Below are 16,839 nucleotides of genomic sequence, written 5' to 3' on the forward strand. Positions count from 1 at the left end.
AGGAGAACAAGAGGATTCGTAGTAATCCTCCTGTTGTGAGTCCCCAGGTTAAGAGGGGAGCTTGGTCAGTGGCCGGGCAACATGGAACCAAGCTGAAGATCAAGAAAACGGTTGGAGAGGCAGAAACAACGAGAAACCAGAAGACTACCGTGGAAACTTCCAACCCATTCTCGGTGCTACCCGACGAATGTGAGTGTTCTACTGGGAATGCCACAACGAGCACCAAAGAAGCATTGGCAGACGTGAGTGAGACATCCCTAGAAACCCCAACGAAGACCATCGAGAACGTCTTGACGAATTCTACAAGTGGTGTAATGCTACCTGGCGAATGTGAGTCGACTACTCGGAGCATCACGACGGACGACGCCAAGGAAGGTAAAAACATTGTTGTTGTTGGGGATAGCCAGATTAGGTACATGGATAGGGCATTCTGCTTGAAGGATAGGAGTAGGAGGCAGAGAGTGTGTTTTCCTGGGGCTGGGATGAAGGATATTGTTAGCCGTCTGGATGACATCATGAGAGGTAATGGGAGCAATCCTATTATCTGTCTCAGTGCTGGAGGCAACAATGTTGGCAGACGTAGGAGTGAGGACCTGATTAGCAGGTATAGGACAGCAATAGAGATAATTAGGAGGAAGGGTGGGAAACCTGTCATATGTGGCATTTTGCCAAGGAGAGGAGTTGGAAATGAATGGTTGTCCAGAGCAATTGGTGTCAATTGCTGGCTGGACAAATACTGTAAGGAAAATGCGGTAACATTCATTGACAACTGGGACCTCTTCTATGGCAGAAATGACATGTATCCCAGGGATGGGGTTCACTTATCTAGGTGTGGGGTGGGAGCACTGGCCAACGCAGTGGAGGGAGCTGTTAGGTCTTTAAACTAGGAATAGTTAGTGGTATGGGTTTTGTCGGGAAAACTGTGAAGTCGCAGGGTAGTAACTTGAGTACTAGGAGAACTAGTAATAGGCAAAATGAGGTGGATATTGGAAAGCCAGTGGCACTAATTGACAAGAACAGTATTAGGTTTAGTGGAATAACAGAAAGGAGCAGGAAGGGTAAAGAGAGAGGAGGGTCATTAAATATTTATTACACAAATAGTCGCAGTGCTAGGAATAAGATGGACGAGTTGAGACTAGTTGCTAGTGCAGGTAACATAGATGTATTTGCCATTACTGAGACGTGGTTTAATTCAAAAAGTCGGGACATGCCTGCAGAATGTCACATTCAGGGTTTTAAATTGTTCCAAGTAGATAGAAGTATCGGGAAGGGGGGTGGGGTGGCATTGTAAGTCCGAGATCGCTTGAACTGTTGCATAAAAACGGGTATTAAGTCTGAAGTAACACATACAGAGTCTGTTTGGATAGAATTTTCAGAGGGGCATGAAAAATTAATTTTAGGTGTGATATACCGTCCCCCAAATTTAGATAGGGACCAAGGGAGACTACTATGGGAGGAAATTGTTAGGGCCACAAGGCACGATAATGTAGTAATTCTAGGAGACTTTAACTTTAGTCATATTGATTGGAATTTCTTGACTGGGAATTTAGAATCATACGATTTCTTAGAAGTAGTTCAGGATTGTTTTTTGAAGCAGTTTGTGACAGAACCTACAAGAGGAAATAACCTGCTTGACTTAGTTCTGGCAAACAATGAATCCCTTGTTAATAATTTAGAAGTTTCAGAGGAACTGGGTGCTAGCGACCACAAATCAATTAGATTTAGAATTGAATGGAAGTATGATAGTAGGGATAACTCAGTAACAGTCCCAGATTTTCGCTTAGCAGATTACGATGGGCTTAGAGAACACTTATCATCTGTTGACTGGGGTAACGAAGAGAGCTATCAATATGACAGTTTTCTGAACACAATACATGCTGCTCAAAGAACGTTTATCACTTATAAGGAAATTAGATCAAATAGAAATGACCCAAAATGGATGAATAATAGGCTCAGGTTAGGGTGTGTAGAAGAGAGGGAGACTACTTCCCGGTAAAAGTAGGTCTTAGACAGGGATGTGTAATGTCACCATGGTTGTTTAATATATTTATAGATGGGGTTGTAAAGGAAGTAAATGCTAGGGTGTTTGGGAGAGGGGTGGGATTAAATTATGGGGAATCAAATTCAAAATGGGAATTGACACAGTTACTTTTTGCTGATGATACTGTGCTTATGGGAGATTCTAAAGAAAAATTGCAAAGGTTAGTGGATGAGTTTGGGAATGTGTGTAAAGGTAGAAAGTTGAAAGTGAACATAGAAAAGAGTAAGGTGATGAGGGTGTCAAATGATTTAGATAAAGAAAAATTTGATATCAAATTGGGGAGGAGGAGTATGGAAGAAGTGAATGTTTTCAGATACTTGGGAGTTGACGTGTCGGCGGATGGATTTATGAAGGATGAGGTTAATCATAGAATTGATGAGGGAAAAAAGGTGAGTGGTGCGTTGAGGTATATGTGGAGTCAAAAAACGTTATCTATGGAGGCAAAGAAGGGAATGTATGAAAGTATAGTAGTACCAACACTCTTATATGGGTGTGAAGCTTGGGTGGTAAATGCAGCAGCGAGGAGACGGTTGGAGGCAGTGGAGATGTCCTGTTTAAGGGCAATGTGTGGTGTAAATATTATGCAGAAAATTCGGAGTGTGGAAATTAGGAGAAGGTGTGGAGTTAATAAAAGTATTAATCAGAGGGCAGAAGAGGGGTTGTTGAGGTGGTTTGGTCATTTAGAGAGAATGGATCAAAGTAGAATGACATGGAAAGCATATAAATCTATAGGGGAAGGAAGGCGGGGTAGGGGTCGTCCTCGAAAGGGTTGGAGAGAGGGGGTAAAGGAGGTTTTGTGGGTAAGGGGCTTGGACTTCCAGCAAGCGTGCGTGAGCGTGTTAGATAGGAGTGAATGGAGACGAATGGTACTTGGGACCTGACGATCTGTTGGAGTGTGAGCAGGGTAATATTTAGTGAAGGGATTCAGGGAAACCGGTTATTTTCATATAGTCGGACTTGAGTCCTGGAAATGGGAAGTACAATGCCTGCACTTTAAAGGAGGGGTTCGGGATATTGGCAGTTTGGAGGGATATGTTGTGTATCTTTATATGTGTATGCTTCTAGACTGTTGTATTCTGAGCACCTCTGCAAAAACAGTGACAATGTGCGAGTGTGGTGAAAGTGTTGAATGATGATGAAAGTATTTTCTTTTTGGGGATTTTCTTTCTTTTTTGGGTCACCCTGCCTCGGTGGGAGATGGCCGACTTGTTGAAAAAAAAAAAATAAAAAAATAAACAACCTTGACGAGGATCACTGCAGCAGGCCTGTTGCCCCATACTAGGCAGGTCCTTTACAATCCATCCCATAACAAAGCATTTCCCAACCCAATTTTCAATGCCTTCAAAGAAATAAGCTCGGATAACTATCTACTCATTTGCAAGTCCCATTCAGATCAAACCCCTCCCACTCATATATTTATCCAACCTAAATTTGAAGCTACCTAAAGTCCTAGCCTCAATAACCCAACTAGGCAGACTGTTCCACTCATCAACTACCCTATTTCCAAACCAATACTTTTCTATGTCCTTTCTAAATCTAAACTTGTCTAATTTAAATCCATTACTGCAAGTTCTCTCTTGGAGAGACATCCTAGAGACCTTATTAATATCCCCTTTATTAATACCCATCTTCTACTTATACACTTCGATCATATCTCCCCTCATTCTTCTTCTAACAAGTGAATGTAATTTAAGAGTCTTAAATCTTTCTTCATAAGGAAGATTTCTAATGCTATGTATTAATTTAGTCATTCTACGCTGAATGTTTTCTAACGAATTCATATCCATTCTGTAATATGGAGACCAGAACTGAGCTCCATAATCTAGGTGAGGCCTTACTAATGATGTATAAATCTGCAGTATAACCTCTGAACTTCTGTTGCTTACACTTTTTGATACAAATCCCAGTAATTTATTTCCCTTATTACGTACGTTTAGGCATTGCTGTCCTTTTCGCAATATGGCTAAGTTCTACATTATTTATCTTATAAGTGCTAGGGTTATGGACACTCCCGAGCTTCAGAACCTTGCATTTATCTACATTGAACTGCATCTGCCACTTTCCTGACCAAGAATAGAGTTTGTGTAAATCCTCCTGAAGTTCCCTAACTTCTATGTCTGAATCAATTATCCTACCTATCTTTGTCATCGGCAAATTTGCTCATATCACTAGTAATACCCTCATCAAGGTCATTGATATATATTATAAACAACAACGGCCTGTGGTGCGCCACTTGTTACACATCCCCACTCGGATTTAACCCCATTTATGGACACTGCTTCCTGTCTGTGAGCCATGACTCGATCCACGAGAGCACCCTTCCCCCAATGCCATGAGCTGCCACTTTCTTTAACAGTCTTTGGTGCGGAACTCTATCAAAAGCCTTACTAAAATCTAAGTAAATAATATCAAATTCTTTATCGTGATCATCAGCCTCAAAAGCTTTACTGAAGAAAGTTAATAAATTAGTTAGACAAGAACGACCTCTCGTGAATCCATGCTGAGTATCATTAATCAAGCTATGCTTATCGAGATGGCTTCTTATAATCTCGGTTATAATTGACTATCAATTTGCCTACAATTGAGGTCAGGCTTATTGGGCGGTAATTTGACGGTAACGACTTGTCCCCTGTTTTAAAAATAGGATTTACATTATCCATCTTCCACATATCAGACACCACACCTGTTTGAAGAGATAAATTTAAAATATTAGTTAATGGTTTACAGACTTCCATTTTGCATTCCTTAAGAACCCTTGAAAAAACCTCATCAGAACCCGGCGACTTATTTTGCTTCAGTCGGTCTATCAGCTTCACAACCATTTCACTAGTGACTGTAATGTTACATAATTTATCTTCTTCAGGCCAACTATAAAAATTAATTTCTAGAATATTGTTAGTGTCTTCCTGTGTAAAATCCGAGGGAAAATAATTATTTAAAATCGAGCACATTTCATTCTCTTTGTCAGTAAGATGCCCATAGTTATTTTTAAGGGGATCTATCTTATCTCTAACTTTTGTTCTATAGACTTGGAAAAAACTTTTTGGGTTAGTTTTCGAATCCCTAGCAACTTTAATTTCATAGTCCCTTTTAGCTTTTCTTATCCCCTTTTTAATGTCCCTCTTAATGTCGACATACTGATTCATAAGATGACCCTCACCTCTTTTGATACAGCTATAAATTCCTTTCGTATGCCCTAGTAGATATTTCAGCCTATTATTCATCCATTTTGAGTCATTTCTATTTGATCTAATTTCTTTATACGGAATAAATGTTCTTTGAGCAGCATGTATAGTGTTTAGAAAACTGTCATATTGATACCTCTCTTCGTAACCCCAGTCAACAGATGATAATTGATCTCTAAGCCCATCGTAATCTGCTAAGCGAAAATCTGGGACTGTTACTGAGTTATCCCTACTATCGTACTTCCATTCAATGCTAAATGTAATTGATTTGTGGTCGCTAGCACCCAATTCCTCTGAAATTTCTAAATTATTAACAAGGGATTCATTGTTTGCCAGAACTAAGTCAAGCAGGTTATTACCCCTTATAGGTTCTGTCACAAACTGCTTCAAAAAACAATCCTGAACTACTTCTAAGAATTCGTATGATTCTAAATTCCCAGTCAAGAAATTCCAATCAATATGACTAAAGTTAAAGTCTCCTAGAATTATTACATTATCGTGCCTTGCAGCCCTAACAATTTCCTCCCATAGTAATCTCTCCTGGTCCCTATCTAAGTTTGGGAGACGGTATATCACACCTAAAATCAATTTTTCATGTCCCTCTGAAAATTCTATCCAAACAGACTCTGTATGTGTTACTTCAGACTTAATACCCGTTTTTATGCAACAGTTCAAGCGATCTCGGACTTACAATGCCACCCCACCCCCCTTCCCGATACTTCTATCTACTTGGAACAATTTAAAACCCTGAATGTGACATTCTGGAGGCATGTCCCGACTTTTTTAATTATACCACGTCTCAGTTATGGCAAATACATCAATGTTACCTGCACTAGCAACTAGTCTCAACTCGTCCACCTTATTCCTAGCACTAAGACTATTTGTGTAATATATATTTAAGGACCCTCCTTTCCCTTTACCCTTCCTGCTCCTTTCTGTTATTCCACTAAACCTATTACTGTCCTTGTCAATTAGTGCCACTGGCTTTCCAATTTCCACCTCATTTTCCCTATTACTAGTTCTCCTAGTACTCATATTACTACACTGCGACTTCACTGTTTTCCCGCCAAAACCCATACCACTAACTATTCCTAGTTTAAAGACTTAACAGCTCCCTTCACTGCGTTGGCCAGTGCTCCCACCCAACACCTAGATAAGTGAACCCCATCCCTGGCATACATGTCATTTCTGCCATAGAAGAGGCCCCAGTTGTCAATGAATGTTACCACATTTTCCTTACAGTATTTGTCCAGCCAGCAATTAACACCAATTGCTCTGGACAACCATTCATTTCCAACTCCTCTCCTTGGCAAAATACCACATATGACAGGGTTCCCATCCTTCCTCCTAATTATCTCTATTGCTGACCTATACCTGCTAATCAGGTCCTCACTCCTACGTCTGCCAACATCGTTGCCTCCAGCACTGAGACAGATAATAGGATTGCTCCCATTACCTCTCATGATGTCATCCAGACGGCTAACAATATATTTCATCGCAGCCCCAGGAAAACTCACTCTCTGCCTTCTCCTATCCTTCAAGCAGAATGCCCTATCCATGTACCTAATCTGGCTATCCCCAACAACAACAACGTTTTTACCTTCCTTGGCGACGTCCGTCGTGATGTTCCCAGTAGTCGACTCACATTCGTTAGGTAGCACTTCACCTTCACTTGTGGAATTCGTCAAGACGTTCTCGATGGTTTCCGTTGGGGTTTCCAGGGATGTCTCACTCACGTCAGCCAATGCTTCCTTGGTGATCGTTGTGACATTCCCAGTAGAACACTCACATTCGTCAGGAAGCACCGAAAATGGGATGGAAGTTTCCAAAGCAGTCTTCTGGGTCCTCGTTGTTTCTACCTCTCCAACCATCTTCTTGATCCTCAGCTTGGTTCCATGTTGCCCGGCCACTGACCAAGCTCCCCTCATAACCTGGGAACTCACAACAGGAGGACTACTTGTAGATGAATGGTTCAAAGAACCGACATGTTGTTAAATTAGACACATATGCAACTCTTGGGTATCTTTACTGAGGAAACGTTTCGCCACACAGTGGCTTCATCAGTCCATACAAAGGATAAACTTGAAGAACAGGAGGAGGATGAGGTAATCAGTCTCTCAGCCTTGAGTCGATGTGGTCAGTCCATTAACCTTGAATAGAATACGGCATAGGAGCGGAGAAGCTGCTTATAAACCGTATGGCAGGAGAGGTGCAGCAGTCGTAGGTGGTGTCACATTTGTCCAATGTGGAAGTAGATCATGCCCAAGAATTAGGCAAGCGAAGAATTCCCAAGTATTAAGATCCCAAGAAGTTGCAGTGTCTGACAGGATTGTAGATGAATGGTTCAAAGAACCGACATGTTGTTAAATTAGACACATGTGCAACTCTTGGGTATCTTTATTGAGGAAACGTTTCGCCACACAGTTGCTTCATCAGTCCATAGAATTCTATTCAAGATTGATGGACTGACCACATCGACTCAAGGTTGAGGGACTGATTACCTCATTCTCCTCCTGTTCTTCAAGATTCTCCTTTGTATGGACTGATGAAGCCACTGTGTGGCGAAACGTTTCCTCAATAAAGATACCCAAGAGTTGCACATGTGTCTAATTTATCAACATGTCGGTTCTCTGAACCATTCATCTACAAACATAGAAAGGATACTTGAGGAACAGGAGGAGAATGAGGATTACTTCGAATCCTCTTGTTCTCCTCCGTTAATCGCCGTATCTCCTGCTTAGCAACCCTAAGCTCTTCTTTCAGGTGCTGGTAAGGTTGCTCCAGAGAGGGCATCCTGGTTCAGATTCACAGAGAGCACACAAACAGGTCTTCACAGGAGAGCACACAAACAGGTCTTCACAGACATAAGTGACAAAAGCAAATTTGCTGATGACACGAAGATAGGTAGGATAATCGATTCAGACGTTGATGTCTCACAACTTCAGGAGGGTTTAGACAAACTCAATTCGTGGTCAGTAAAGTGGCAGATGCAGTTCAATGTAGATAAATGTAAAGTTCTAAAGCTCGGAAATGTTCATAACCCTAGCACCTACCAGCTTAATAATGTTGAACTTAGCAGTATAGAATGCGAAAAGGATTTGGGGGTTATGATAAGCAGCAACCTTAAACCAAGACAGCAATGCCTAAGCGTACGTAATAAGGCAAATAGATTATTGAGATTTATATCAAAAAGTGTAAGTAACAGAAGTCCAGAGGTTATACTGCAGCTTTATTCATCTTCAGTAAAACCTCACCTAGATTGTGCAGCTCCGTTCTGGTCTTCATATTACAGAATGGACATAAATTCGTTAGAAAACATTCAGCATAGAATGACTAAATTAATACATAGCATTAGAAATCTTCCTAATGAAGAAAGAATGAAGACCCTTAAATTACATTCACTTGTTAGACGAAGAATGAGGGGAGACATGATTGATGTCTATAAGTAGAAGATGGGTATAAATAAGGGGGATATGAATAAGGTCTTGAGGATATCTCTCCAAGAGAGAACCCGCAGTAATGGATTTAAATTAGATAAGTTTAGATTTAGAAAGGACATAGGAAAGTATTGCTTTGGAAATAGGGTAGTTGATGAGTGGGACAGTCTACTTAGTTGGGTTATTGAGGCTAGGACATTGGGTAGCTTCAAATTTAGGTTGGATAAATATATGAGTGAGAGGGGTTGGATTTGAGTGGGACTTGCAAATGAGTGGATAGAGTTATCAGAGCTTATTTCTTGGGGAGCATTGAGGATTGGGTTGGGAAAATGTTTTGTTAGTGGGATGAATTGTAAAGGACCTGCCGAGCATGGGCCAACAGGCCTGCTGCAGTGATCCCCCTTTCTTATGTTCTTGTGTTCTTATGATTACTTCGAATCCTCTTGTTCTCCTCCGTTAATCGCTGTATCTCCTGCTTAGCAACCCTAAGCTCTTCTTTCAGCTTCTGGTAAAGTTACTCAAGAGAGGGCATCCTGGTCAGATTCACAGAGAGCACACAAACAGGTCTTCACAGAGCTAACTACACGTCACCACACACACACACACACACACACACACACACACACACACACACACACACACACACACACACACACACACACACACACACACACACACACACATTATAGCAAAAAATTAAAAGAAAATACTAAATACTAAATCATATACATTTGAAAATTAATGCAGTTATGGCTAACTTATGGTGAAATTAAGGCACATGTGCAACATCTGGGTATCTTTATTGTAAACGTTTCGCCATCCAGTGGCTTTATCAACACAAATTCCAGGACATAACTTGAAGATAGTAACTTACCCAGGAACTTGGTAAATAAGGCTTGTCTGGTGCTGGTGAGTTTAGCGAACCTGGGAATGTTGGCGAAGGCATCTTCCCAGGTCACTGCTGCTTGTGAGTTGACCCCGGAGGAGACTGTGCTGAGGATGGAGATTAGAAGTTAATAGGTGCAGAAGTTAATGTGTTTGTGTCACTTAAGAACATAAAATCATACGACTTCTTGGAAGCAGTTCAGGATTGTTTTTTGAAGCAGTTTCTGACAGAACCTACAAGGGGTAATAACCTGCTTGACTTAGTTCTGGCAAACAATGAATCCCTTGTTAAAAATTTAGAAATTTCAGAGGAACTCGATGCTAGCGACCACAAATCAATTACATTTAGCATTGAATGGAAGTACGATAGTAGGGATAACTCAGTAACAGTCCCAGATTTTCGCTTAGCAGATTACGATGGGCTTAGAGAACACTTATCATCTCTTGACTGGGGTAACGAAGAGAGGTATCAATATGACAGTTTTCTGAACACTATACACGCTGCTTAAAGAACGTTTATCCCGTATAAAGAAATTAGATCAAATAGAGGTGAGGGTCATCTTATGAATCAGTATATTGACATTAAGAGGGACATTAAAAAGGGGATAAGAAGAGCTAAAAGATACTATGAAATTAAAGTTGCTAGGGATTCTAAAACTAACCCAAAAAGTTTTTTCCAGGTCTATAGAACAAAAGTCAGAGATAAGATAGGACCCCTTAAAAATAACTATGGGCATCTTACTGACAAAGAGAATGAAATGTGCTCGATTTTAAATAATTATTTTATCTCGGTTTTTACACAGGAAGACACTAACAATATTCCAGTAATTAATTTTTATAGTGGGCTAGAAGAAGATAAATTATGTAACATCACAGTCACTAGTGAAATGGTTGTGAAGCAGATAGACAGACTGAAGCAAAATAAGTTACTGAGTCCTGATGAGGTTTTTTCAAGGGTTCTTAAGGAATGCAAAATGGAACTCTGTGAACCATTAACTAATATTTTAAATTTATCTCTTCAAACAGGTGTAGTTTCTGATATGTGGAAGATGGCTAATGTAATTCCTATTTTTAATACAGGGGACAAGTCGTTACCATCAAATTACCGTCCAATAAGCCTGACCTCAATTGCAGGCAAATTACTAGAGTCAATTATAGCTGAAATTATAAGAAGCCATCTCGATAAGCATAGCTTGATTAATGATACTCATCATGGATTCACAAGAGGCCTGTCTCGTCTAACTAATTTATTAACTTTCTTCAGTAAAGCTTATGAGGCTTTTGACCACGATAAAGAATTTGATATTATTTACTTAGATTTTAGTAAGGCTTATGATAGAGTTCTGCACCAAAGACTGTTAAAGAAAGTGGCAGCACATGGCATTGGGGGAAAAGTACTCTCTTGGATCGAGTCATGGCTGACAGACAGGAACCCGAGAGAACCGAGTGGGGATCTGTAACAAGTGGAGTACCACAGGGATCAGTCTTAGGCCCTTAACATTTTGCCTACACAGTAGGCTTCTTCAGTCTAGTACAGAAAAGTTGATAGAAGCAGAAGATACTTGAAGACGATGTAATCAGTCTATCACCCTTAAAGTTTTGAGGTGGTCAGTCCCTCAGTCTGGAGAAGAGTATTGTTCCATAGTCTGAAACAACATGGAGTTGAAGTAACGAACGAACGAACGATATTTCAGGTAAGATCCCAAATGGGATGAGCGGGGAAGACGGGACACGAAGAATATTGCTGGATAGAAGTGTTCTAAGTCGTAGTAATAGAGCCAGGGCTTAACCCAGCAGCGAAGGCGATCATGGGACAGATATTGAGAAGAGAAATTCAGGCTCTTCTATTGGGACTCCGGTGGGGTGAGCAGAGAGGAAGGGACATGCGACGTTTAGCACTAGAGAGGAGTGTAGAACTGGGCCATGTCTTAACCCAAAAGCTAAGGCGACCGTGGGTCAGAGAATGGTACCTGTCATAGAAGGTACCTGTCAGCGAATCCAAGGTTATTTGTAAATAGGGTTAGGAGCAGGATTATGCAAGGAATAAAAAAGGTTGTGTTGGTTTCCGGTAGTCGTGTCGTGTCTCAAGTTTGTCTATCTGTCTGTCACTGAGTGTCTTCAAGTACAGATTCAGTGCAGGGATGTCTAATTGGGCATGGAGAGACTCGCTTGTGGCGAAGTCCTCCCATCTGACATCAAGCACCCAGCGCAGCGCCTTGTTCTGGACACGCTGCAGTTTAAGTAAGTTTGTTTTTGCTGCAAGAGAGAGGGCTAGTGGAGAGTAAGTTATCAGAGGACGTATTAGGGATTTGTAGAGGTGTAGTTTGGTGCGTTGAGAGGCATGTTTCAGCTTGTAGAGGCTCGCAAGGGCCTTACTAGCTATTGCGTGCCTTGAGTGAATGTGTCCGTGTAAACAAAGAAGGTAGTCAAGATTAACGCCAAGGACAGTGACAGATTGTGTGATGGGGATGTAAATAACAAAAAAAGGCACAATACCGTGACTGGAACGATACACAAATAACCCGCACATAAAAGAGAGAAGCTTACGACGACGTTTGTCCGACTTGGACCATTTACAAAGTCACACTGTGTGACTTTGTAAATGGTCCAAGTCGGACCGAAACGTCGTCGTAAGCTTCTCTCATTTATGTGCGGGTTATTTGTGTATGGGGATGTAAGTGCGGGTGTCAGCTTTTCTGAGTTCGACAGGTAACGGAGGATAACGTTTCCTGTAGTTAAAATACGTAATGCTGGATTTAGCTGCATTGGTTTTGATCCTCCATTTTTGTTCCCAGATGGCTATCCTGTCGACCTCATTTTGTGTTTTGTGTGTGAGTGTATCTATATTGGCATGAGTGATAAGTTGTGTAATGTCGTCTGCATAGGCTAGTGCGATGGAGTTGTGGTATACAGGTGTTGGAATGTCGTTAGTGTATAAAATGTAGAGGGTAGGGGAGAGGACAGACCCCTGGGGTACTCTGGCATTTAGTGTGAAGTAGTCAGAGTAACAGCTTTGGAATTTTATTCTCATGGTACGGCCGTCTAGGAAGTTGCAGAGGAGTTTACAAGTAGTGAGAGGCAGGTTAAAGTTAGTGCAGAGTTTGTACTTGAGCCCTTCGTGCCAGACAGTGTCAAAGGCTTTTTCAACGTCTTTTGCAACCAGGGCTGTCCTGTTTCTTTGTTTTGTGTTTATGTGGATGTAGTTGAGAATGATGTTAATGGCATCCTGTGTGGATCTGTGTGCCCTGAAGTCAAACCGGCCATCAGAAAGTAGAGAATTGTGTTCCAGGCATCTTCGAAGGCGATGATTGATGAGTTTTTCAAATAGTTTTTCTAAAGCTTCGAGGAGGCTGATAGTTTCTAGGGTCAGAGTGGTCTTTATTTGGTTTAGGAAGGAGGATAGCAGTAGCAGCTTTAAAGAGGGAAGGGAAGTATCCAGAGGCAAGGGAGGCATTGAGGAGGTTTGTGTAGGCAGTAATGATAGAGTCAGGAAGGTGTTTCAGGATAACATGGTTTACACCAGAGGCACCAGGGGCTTTGGGAGGAAGGTGTCTGAGGAGAGTTTTAATGTCTGTGTTGGTGAAAGGAGTGTCAAGTTCTTGGGAGGAGGTAAGAGAGTCCAGATGGATGTGGCTGTCTGGTGTTGTTTCGTGTGTGTGTAGTGTTCCAGTGTTCTATGTTTTGAATGTGTTGGATAGCGTTAGGGTGGGGTGGGTGAGGGTGGAAGATGTTCTCCCAGATGTGTTTGAAGATGTTAGTAGCAGCCTGCGGGTCTGAGATGTGTGTGTTGTTGTGGGTGATGTGTTTGAAATTGTTGGTGGGAGTGGTGTCTCTGGTTTTTTTGATAAAGTTCCAGAAGGCTTCGGTGTTTTTGATACTCTGTTTGTCCACTTGTAGTATGAGCTGTGACCAGTGATTGTTGTGGTCTTGGTCTAGACTGTGTAGAATGTTGTTTCTGAGGTAAGTGAGATCTAATCGGACTTAATTAAATCTGTGTGTGTTGTAGAGAAATCGGTTTTGGTAACAGTTAATTAGTCTTTTTGTTCTGATTGAGGGTTTGAAGGAATAACAAGTGGTGTGGGTTTTCTTTGGTGTTGCGGTGTTGGCTGCTTGTGTAATGGTGTCTTGGATGAGAGCAAGTTGAGTGTCAATGTCAGAGATGGGTTTGTTGTTGTAGTCATAGGTGATGTTAGTATTATCTATGTGTTGTTTGAAGGCATCCCAGTCAGCATTCTTGTAGAAGGAAGGTGTGACCAGGATGAGGATAGGGTTGGAGGAGATGTGTAAGATGACTGGAATGTGATCAGAGCCTGTAATAAGGCCAGGTGATATGTAGTGTTGAAAGAGAGAGCTGGTTCGGTTTGCCAGAATGATGTCGGGTTTGCCTTGGCCAGTGTGATTGTAGAAGGTGTTGAGGTCTGGGCCGAGGTGAACTAAGTGTTTGTGGTTTGTGAAGGTGAGTAATTGGTGTCCAAGTTGGTTGTTACTGGTGTGATGAAATGAGCAAAGGCAAGAAGACTGGCGGTTATATAGGCGTCAGTGGATAAGGACGTGCAGCAGACGAGGGCATAGTCACTGGTAGGCAGGATTCCCCAGTGGAAGTAGGTCCTTCCCAAAGAGATGGGTTAGTTGCAGCAGCCGTGAAGAAGGACTTGTAGATGTTCTCTGAACCAAGATTCCATGATGTTGCAGTGTCTGACAAGTTGTGCAAGAAAGGTATAAAATTCCGACAATATGAAAGTTAAGACACATGTGCAACATCTGGATATCTTTATTGTAGACGTTTCGCCATCCAGTGGCTTTATCTCCTTTCTTATGTTCTTATGTTCTTATGAGAGACATGATCGAAGTGTATAAGTGGAAGATGGGCATTAATAAAGGGGATATTAATAAAGTCTTGAGGATATCTCCCCAAGAGAGAACCCGCAGTAATGGATTTAAATTAGACAAGTCAGTGGTGACGTGTACTTAGCTCTGTGAAGACCTGTTTGTGTGCTCTTTATGGAGTGAACCAAGATGCCCTCCATCTAGCAACTTTACTAACAGCTTAAGGAAGAATTGAGGATGGCGAAGATGGAGATTCGGCGACTGACCGAGGAAAACAAGAAGATTCGTAGTAGTCCTCCTGTTTTGAGTCCTCAGGTCAAGAAGGGAAACTGGTCAGTGGCTGGATAGCAGGGAATGAAGCTGACGATAAAGAAGACGAATGGAAAGGTAGAAACAATGAAGAAGAAAGAGACTGCTGTGGAAACGGTTGTGGAAACATCTAATACATTCTCAGTGCTACCAGACGAATGTGAGTAGACTACTGGGAATGTCACGACGAACGTCACCAAGGAAGGTAAGAATATTGTTGTTGTTGGGGATAGCCAAGTTAGGTATATGGATAGGGCATTCTGCTTGAAGGACAGGAGTAGGAGACAGACGGTTTGCTTTCCTGGGGCTGGGATGGAAGATATTGTTAGCTGTCTGGATGACATCATGAGAGGTAATGGGAGCAATTCTATTATCTGTCTCAGTGCTAGAGGCAACGATGTTGGCAGACGTAGGAGTGAAGACCTGATTAGCAGGTATAGGTCAGCAATAGAAATAATTAGGAGGAAGGGTGGGAACCCTGTCATATGTGGTATTTTGCCAATGGGAGGAGTTGGAAATGAATGGTTGTCCAGGGCAATTGGTGTCAATTGCTGGCTGGGCAAATACTGTAAGGAAAATGCGATAACACTCATTTACAACTAGGACCTCTTCTATGGCAGAAATGACATGTATGCCAGGGATGGGGTTCACTTATCTAGGTCTAAGGTGGGGTGGAGGGAGCTGTTAGGACTTTAAACTAGGAATAGTTAGAGGATTGGGTTTTGACAGTAAAACAGTGAAGTCCCAGTGTAGTAATATTATGAGTTCTAGGGAACTAGTAATAAGCAGAACGAGGTAGATATTGAAAAGCCAGTGACACTAGGTGATAAGGACAGTAATAGGTTTAGTAGAAAAACAGAAATGAGCAGGAAGGGTACAGAGAAAGGAGAGTCTTTCAATGTATATTATGCTAATAGCCGAAGTGCTAGGAATAAAATGGTCGAGTTGCGATTAGTTGCTAGTGCAGGTAACATGAACACATCGATTCCAGGTTGAGGGACCGATTACCTCAAAACTTCTACTCTCCTTACCCATTTCTACTTTGTATTGGACTGATGAAGCCACTGTGTGGCGAAACGTTTCTTCAATAAAGATTCCCATGTGTTGCATAAGTGTCTCAATTCTTCAACTTGTCGGTTTTGAAAACCATTCATCACATCTGTCAGACACTGCAGCATCATGGGATCTTGGTACAAAGACTTCAACGCTTGCCCAACCTTTGGACGACGACCTACTTACACTAGCGGCAGGTCCCACTGTGATCCCGCCTCCCCCTGCTTGGACTCATCTCACCGCAGTATATAAGCCACCTCTCTGGCCCTGTGCTGCACTTCCTACAAGAGTGATGGACTGAACACATCGATTCCAGGTTGAGGGACTGATTACCTCAAAACTTCTACTCCCCTTACCCATTTCTACTTTGTATTGGACTGATGAAGCCACTGTGTGGCGAAACGTTTCTTCAATGAAGATTCCCATGTGTTGCATAAGTGTCTCAATTCTTCAACTTGTCGGTTTTCAAAACCATTCATCACATCTCTAGAAGTATAAGTAACAGAAGTCCAAAAGTTATTTTGCAGCTCTATACATCACTAGTGAGCATTAAAATGGTATAAAATACCGACAGGTTGTTAGGTAAGACACATATGCAACAGTTAGGTATCTTTATTATGAAACGTTTCGCCTATGCAACAGTTAGGTATCTTTATTATGAAACGTTACGCCGTTTCATAATAAAGATACCTAACTGTTGCATATGTGTCTTACCTAACATCACTAGTGAGGCCTCATTTAGATTATGCCGCTCAGTTTTGGTCTCCTTACTACAGGGTGGATATAGATTCTTTGGGGAACATACAGAGAAGAATGACTAAAATGATTTACTGTGTAAGGAATCTCCCGTATGAATATAGATTTAAAGCCTTAAATCTCCACTCTGTGGAGAGACATAGAATGAGGAGATATACCACTGAAGTGTATAAGTGGATGACGGGCATAAACAAAGGAGATATTAATAAAGTACTGAGGGTGTTGAACCAGAAATAATGGATTTAAGTTGGATAAATTTAGATTTAGAAAGGCATAGGTAAGTACTGGTTTTCTAAGCAACCAAGTTCCGGAATTCGAAAGGTGTCATCAGCTCCAGTGGCCTTTC

General features: G+C 41.6%; 1 protein-coding gene across 1 annotated transcript in view; it reads right to left on the reverse strand.

Annotated features, from left to right (window-relative positions):
* Nucleotides 1–9,537: 9,537 nt before the first annotated feature.
* Nucleotides 9,538–16,839, reverse strand: part of LOC128690091 (sodium-dependent multivitamin transporter-like) — a gene marked incomplete at its 3' end in the record, with an annotated part of 122,674 nt that continues 115,372 nt past the window's right edge. Inside the window, 1 exon segment of the mRNA XM_070090446.1 lies at nucleotides 9,538–9,656. Coding sequence (XP_069946547.1) covers nucleotides 9,538–9,656 — 119 coding nt within the window.

Source organism: Cherax quadricarinatus, chromosome 32, assembly GCF_038502225.1.
Source record: "Cherax quadricarinatus isolate ZL_2023a chromosome 32, ASM3850222v1, whole genome shotgun sequence".
NCBI lineage: Eukaryota > Metazoa > Arthropoda > Malacostraca > Decapoda > Parastacidae > Cherax > Cherax quadricarinatus.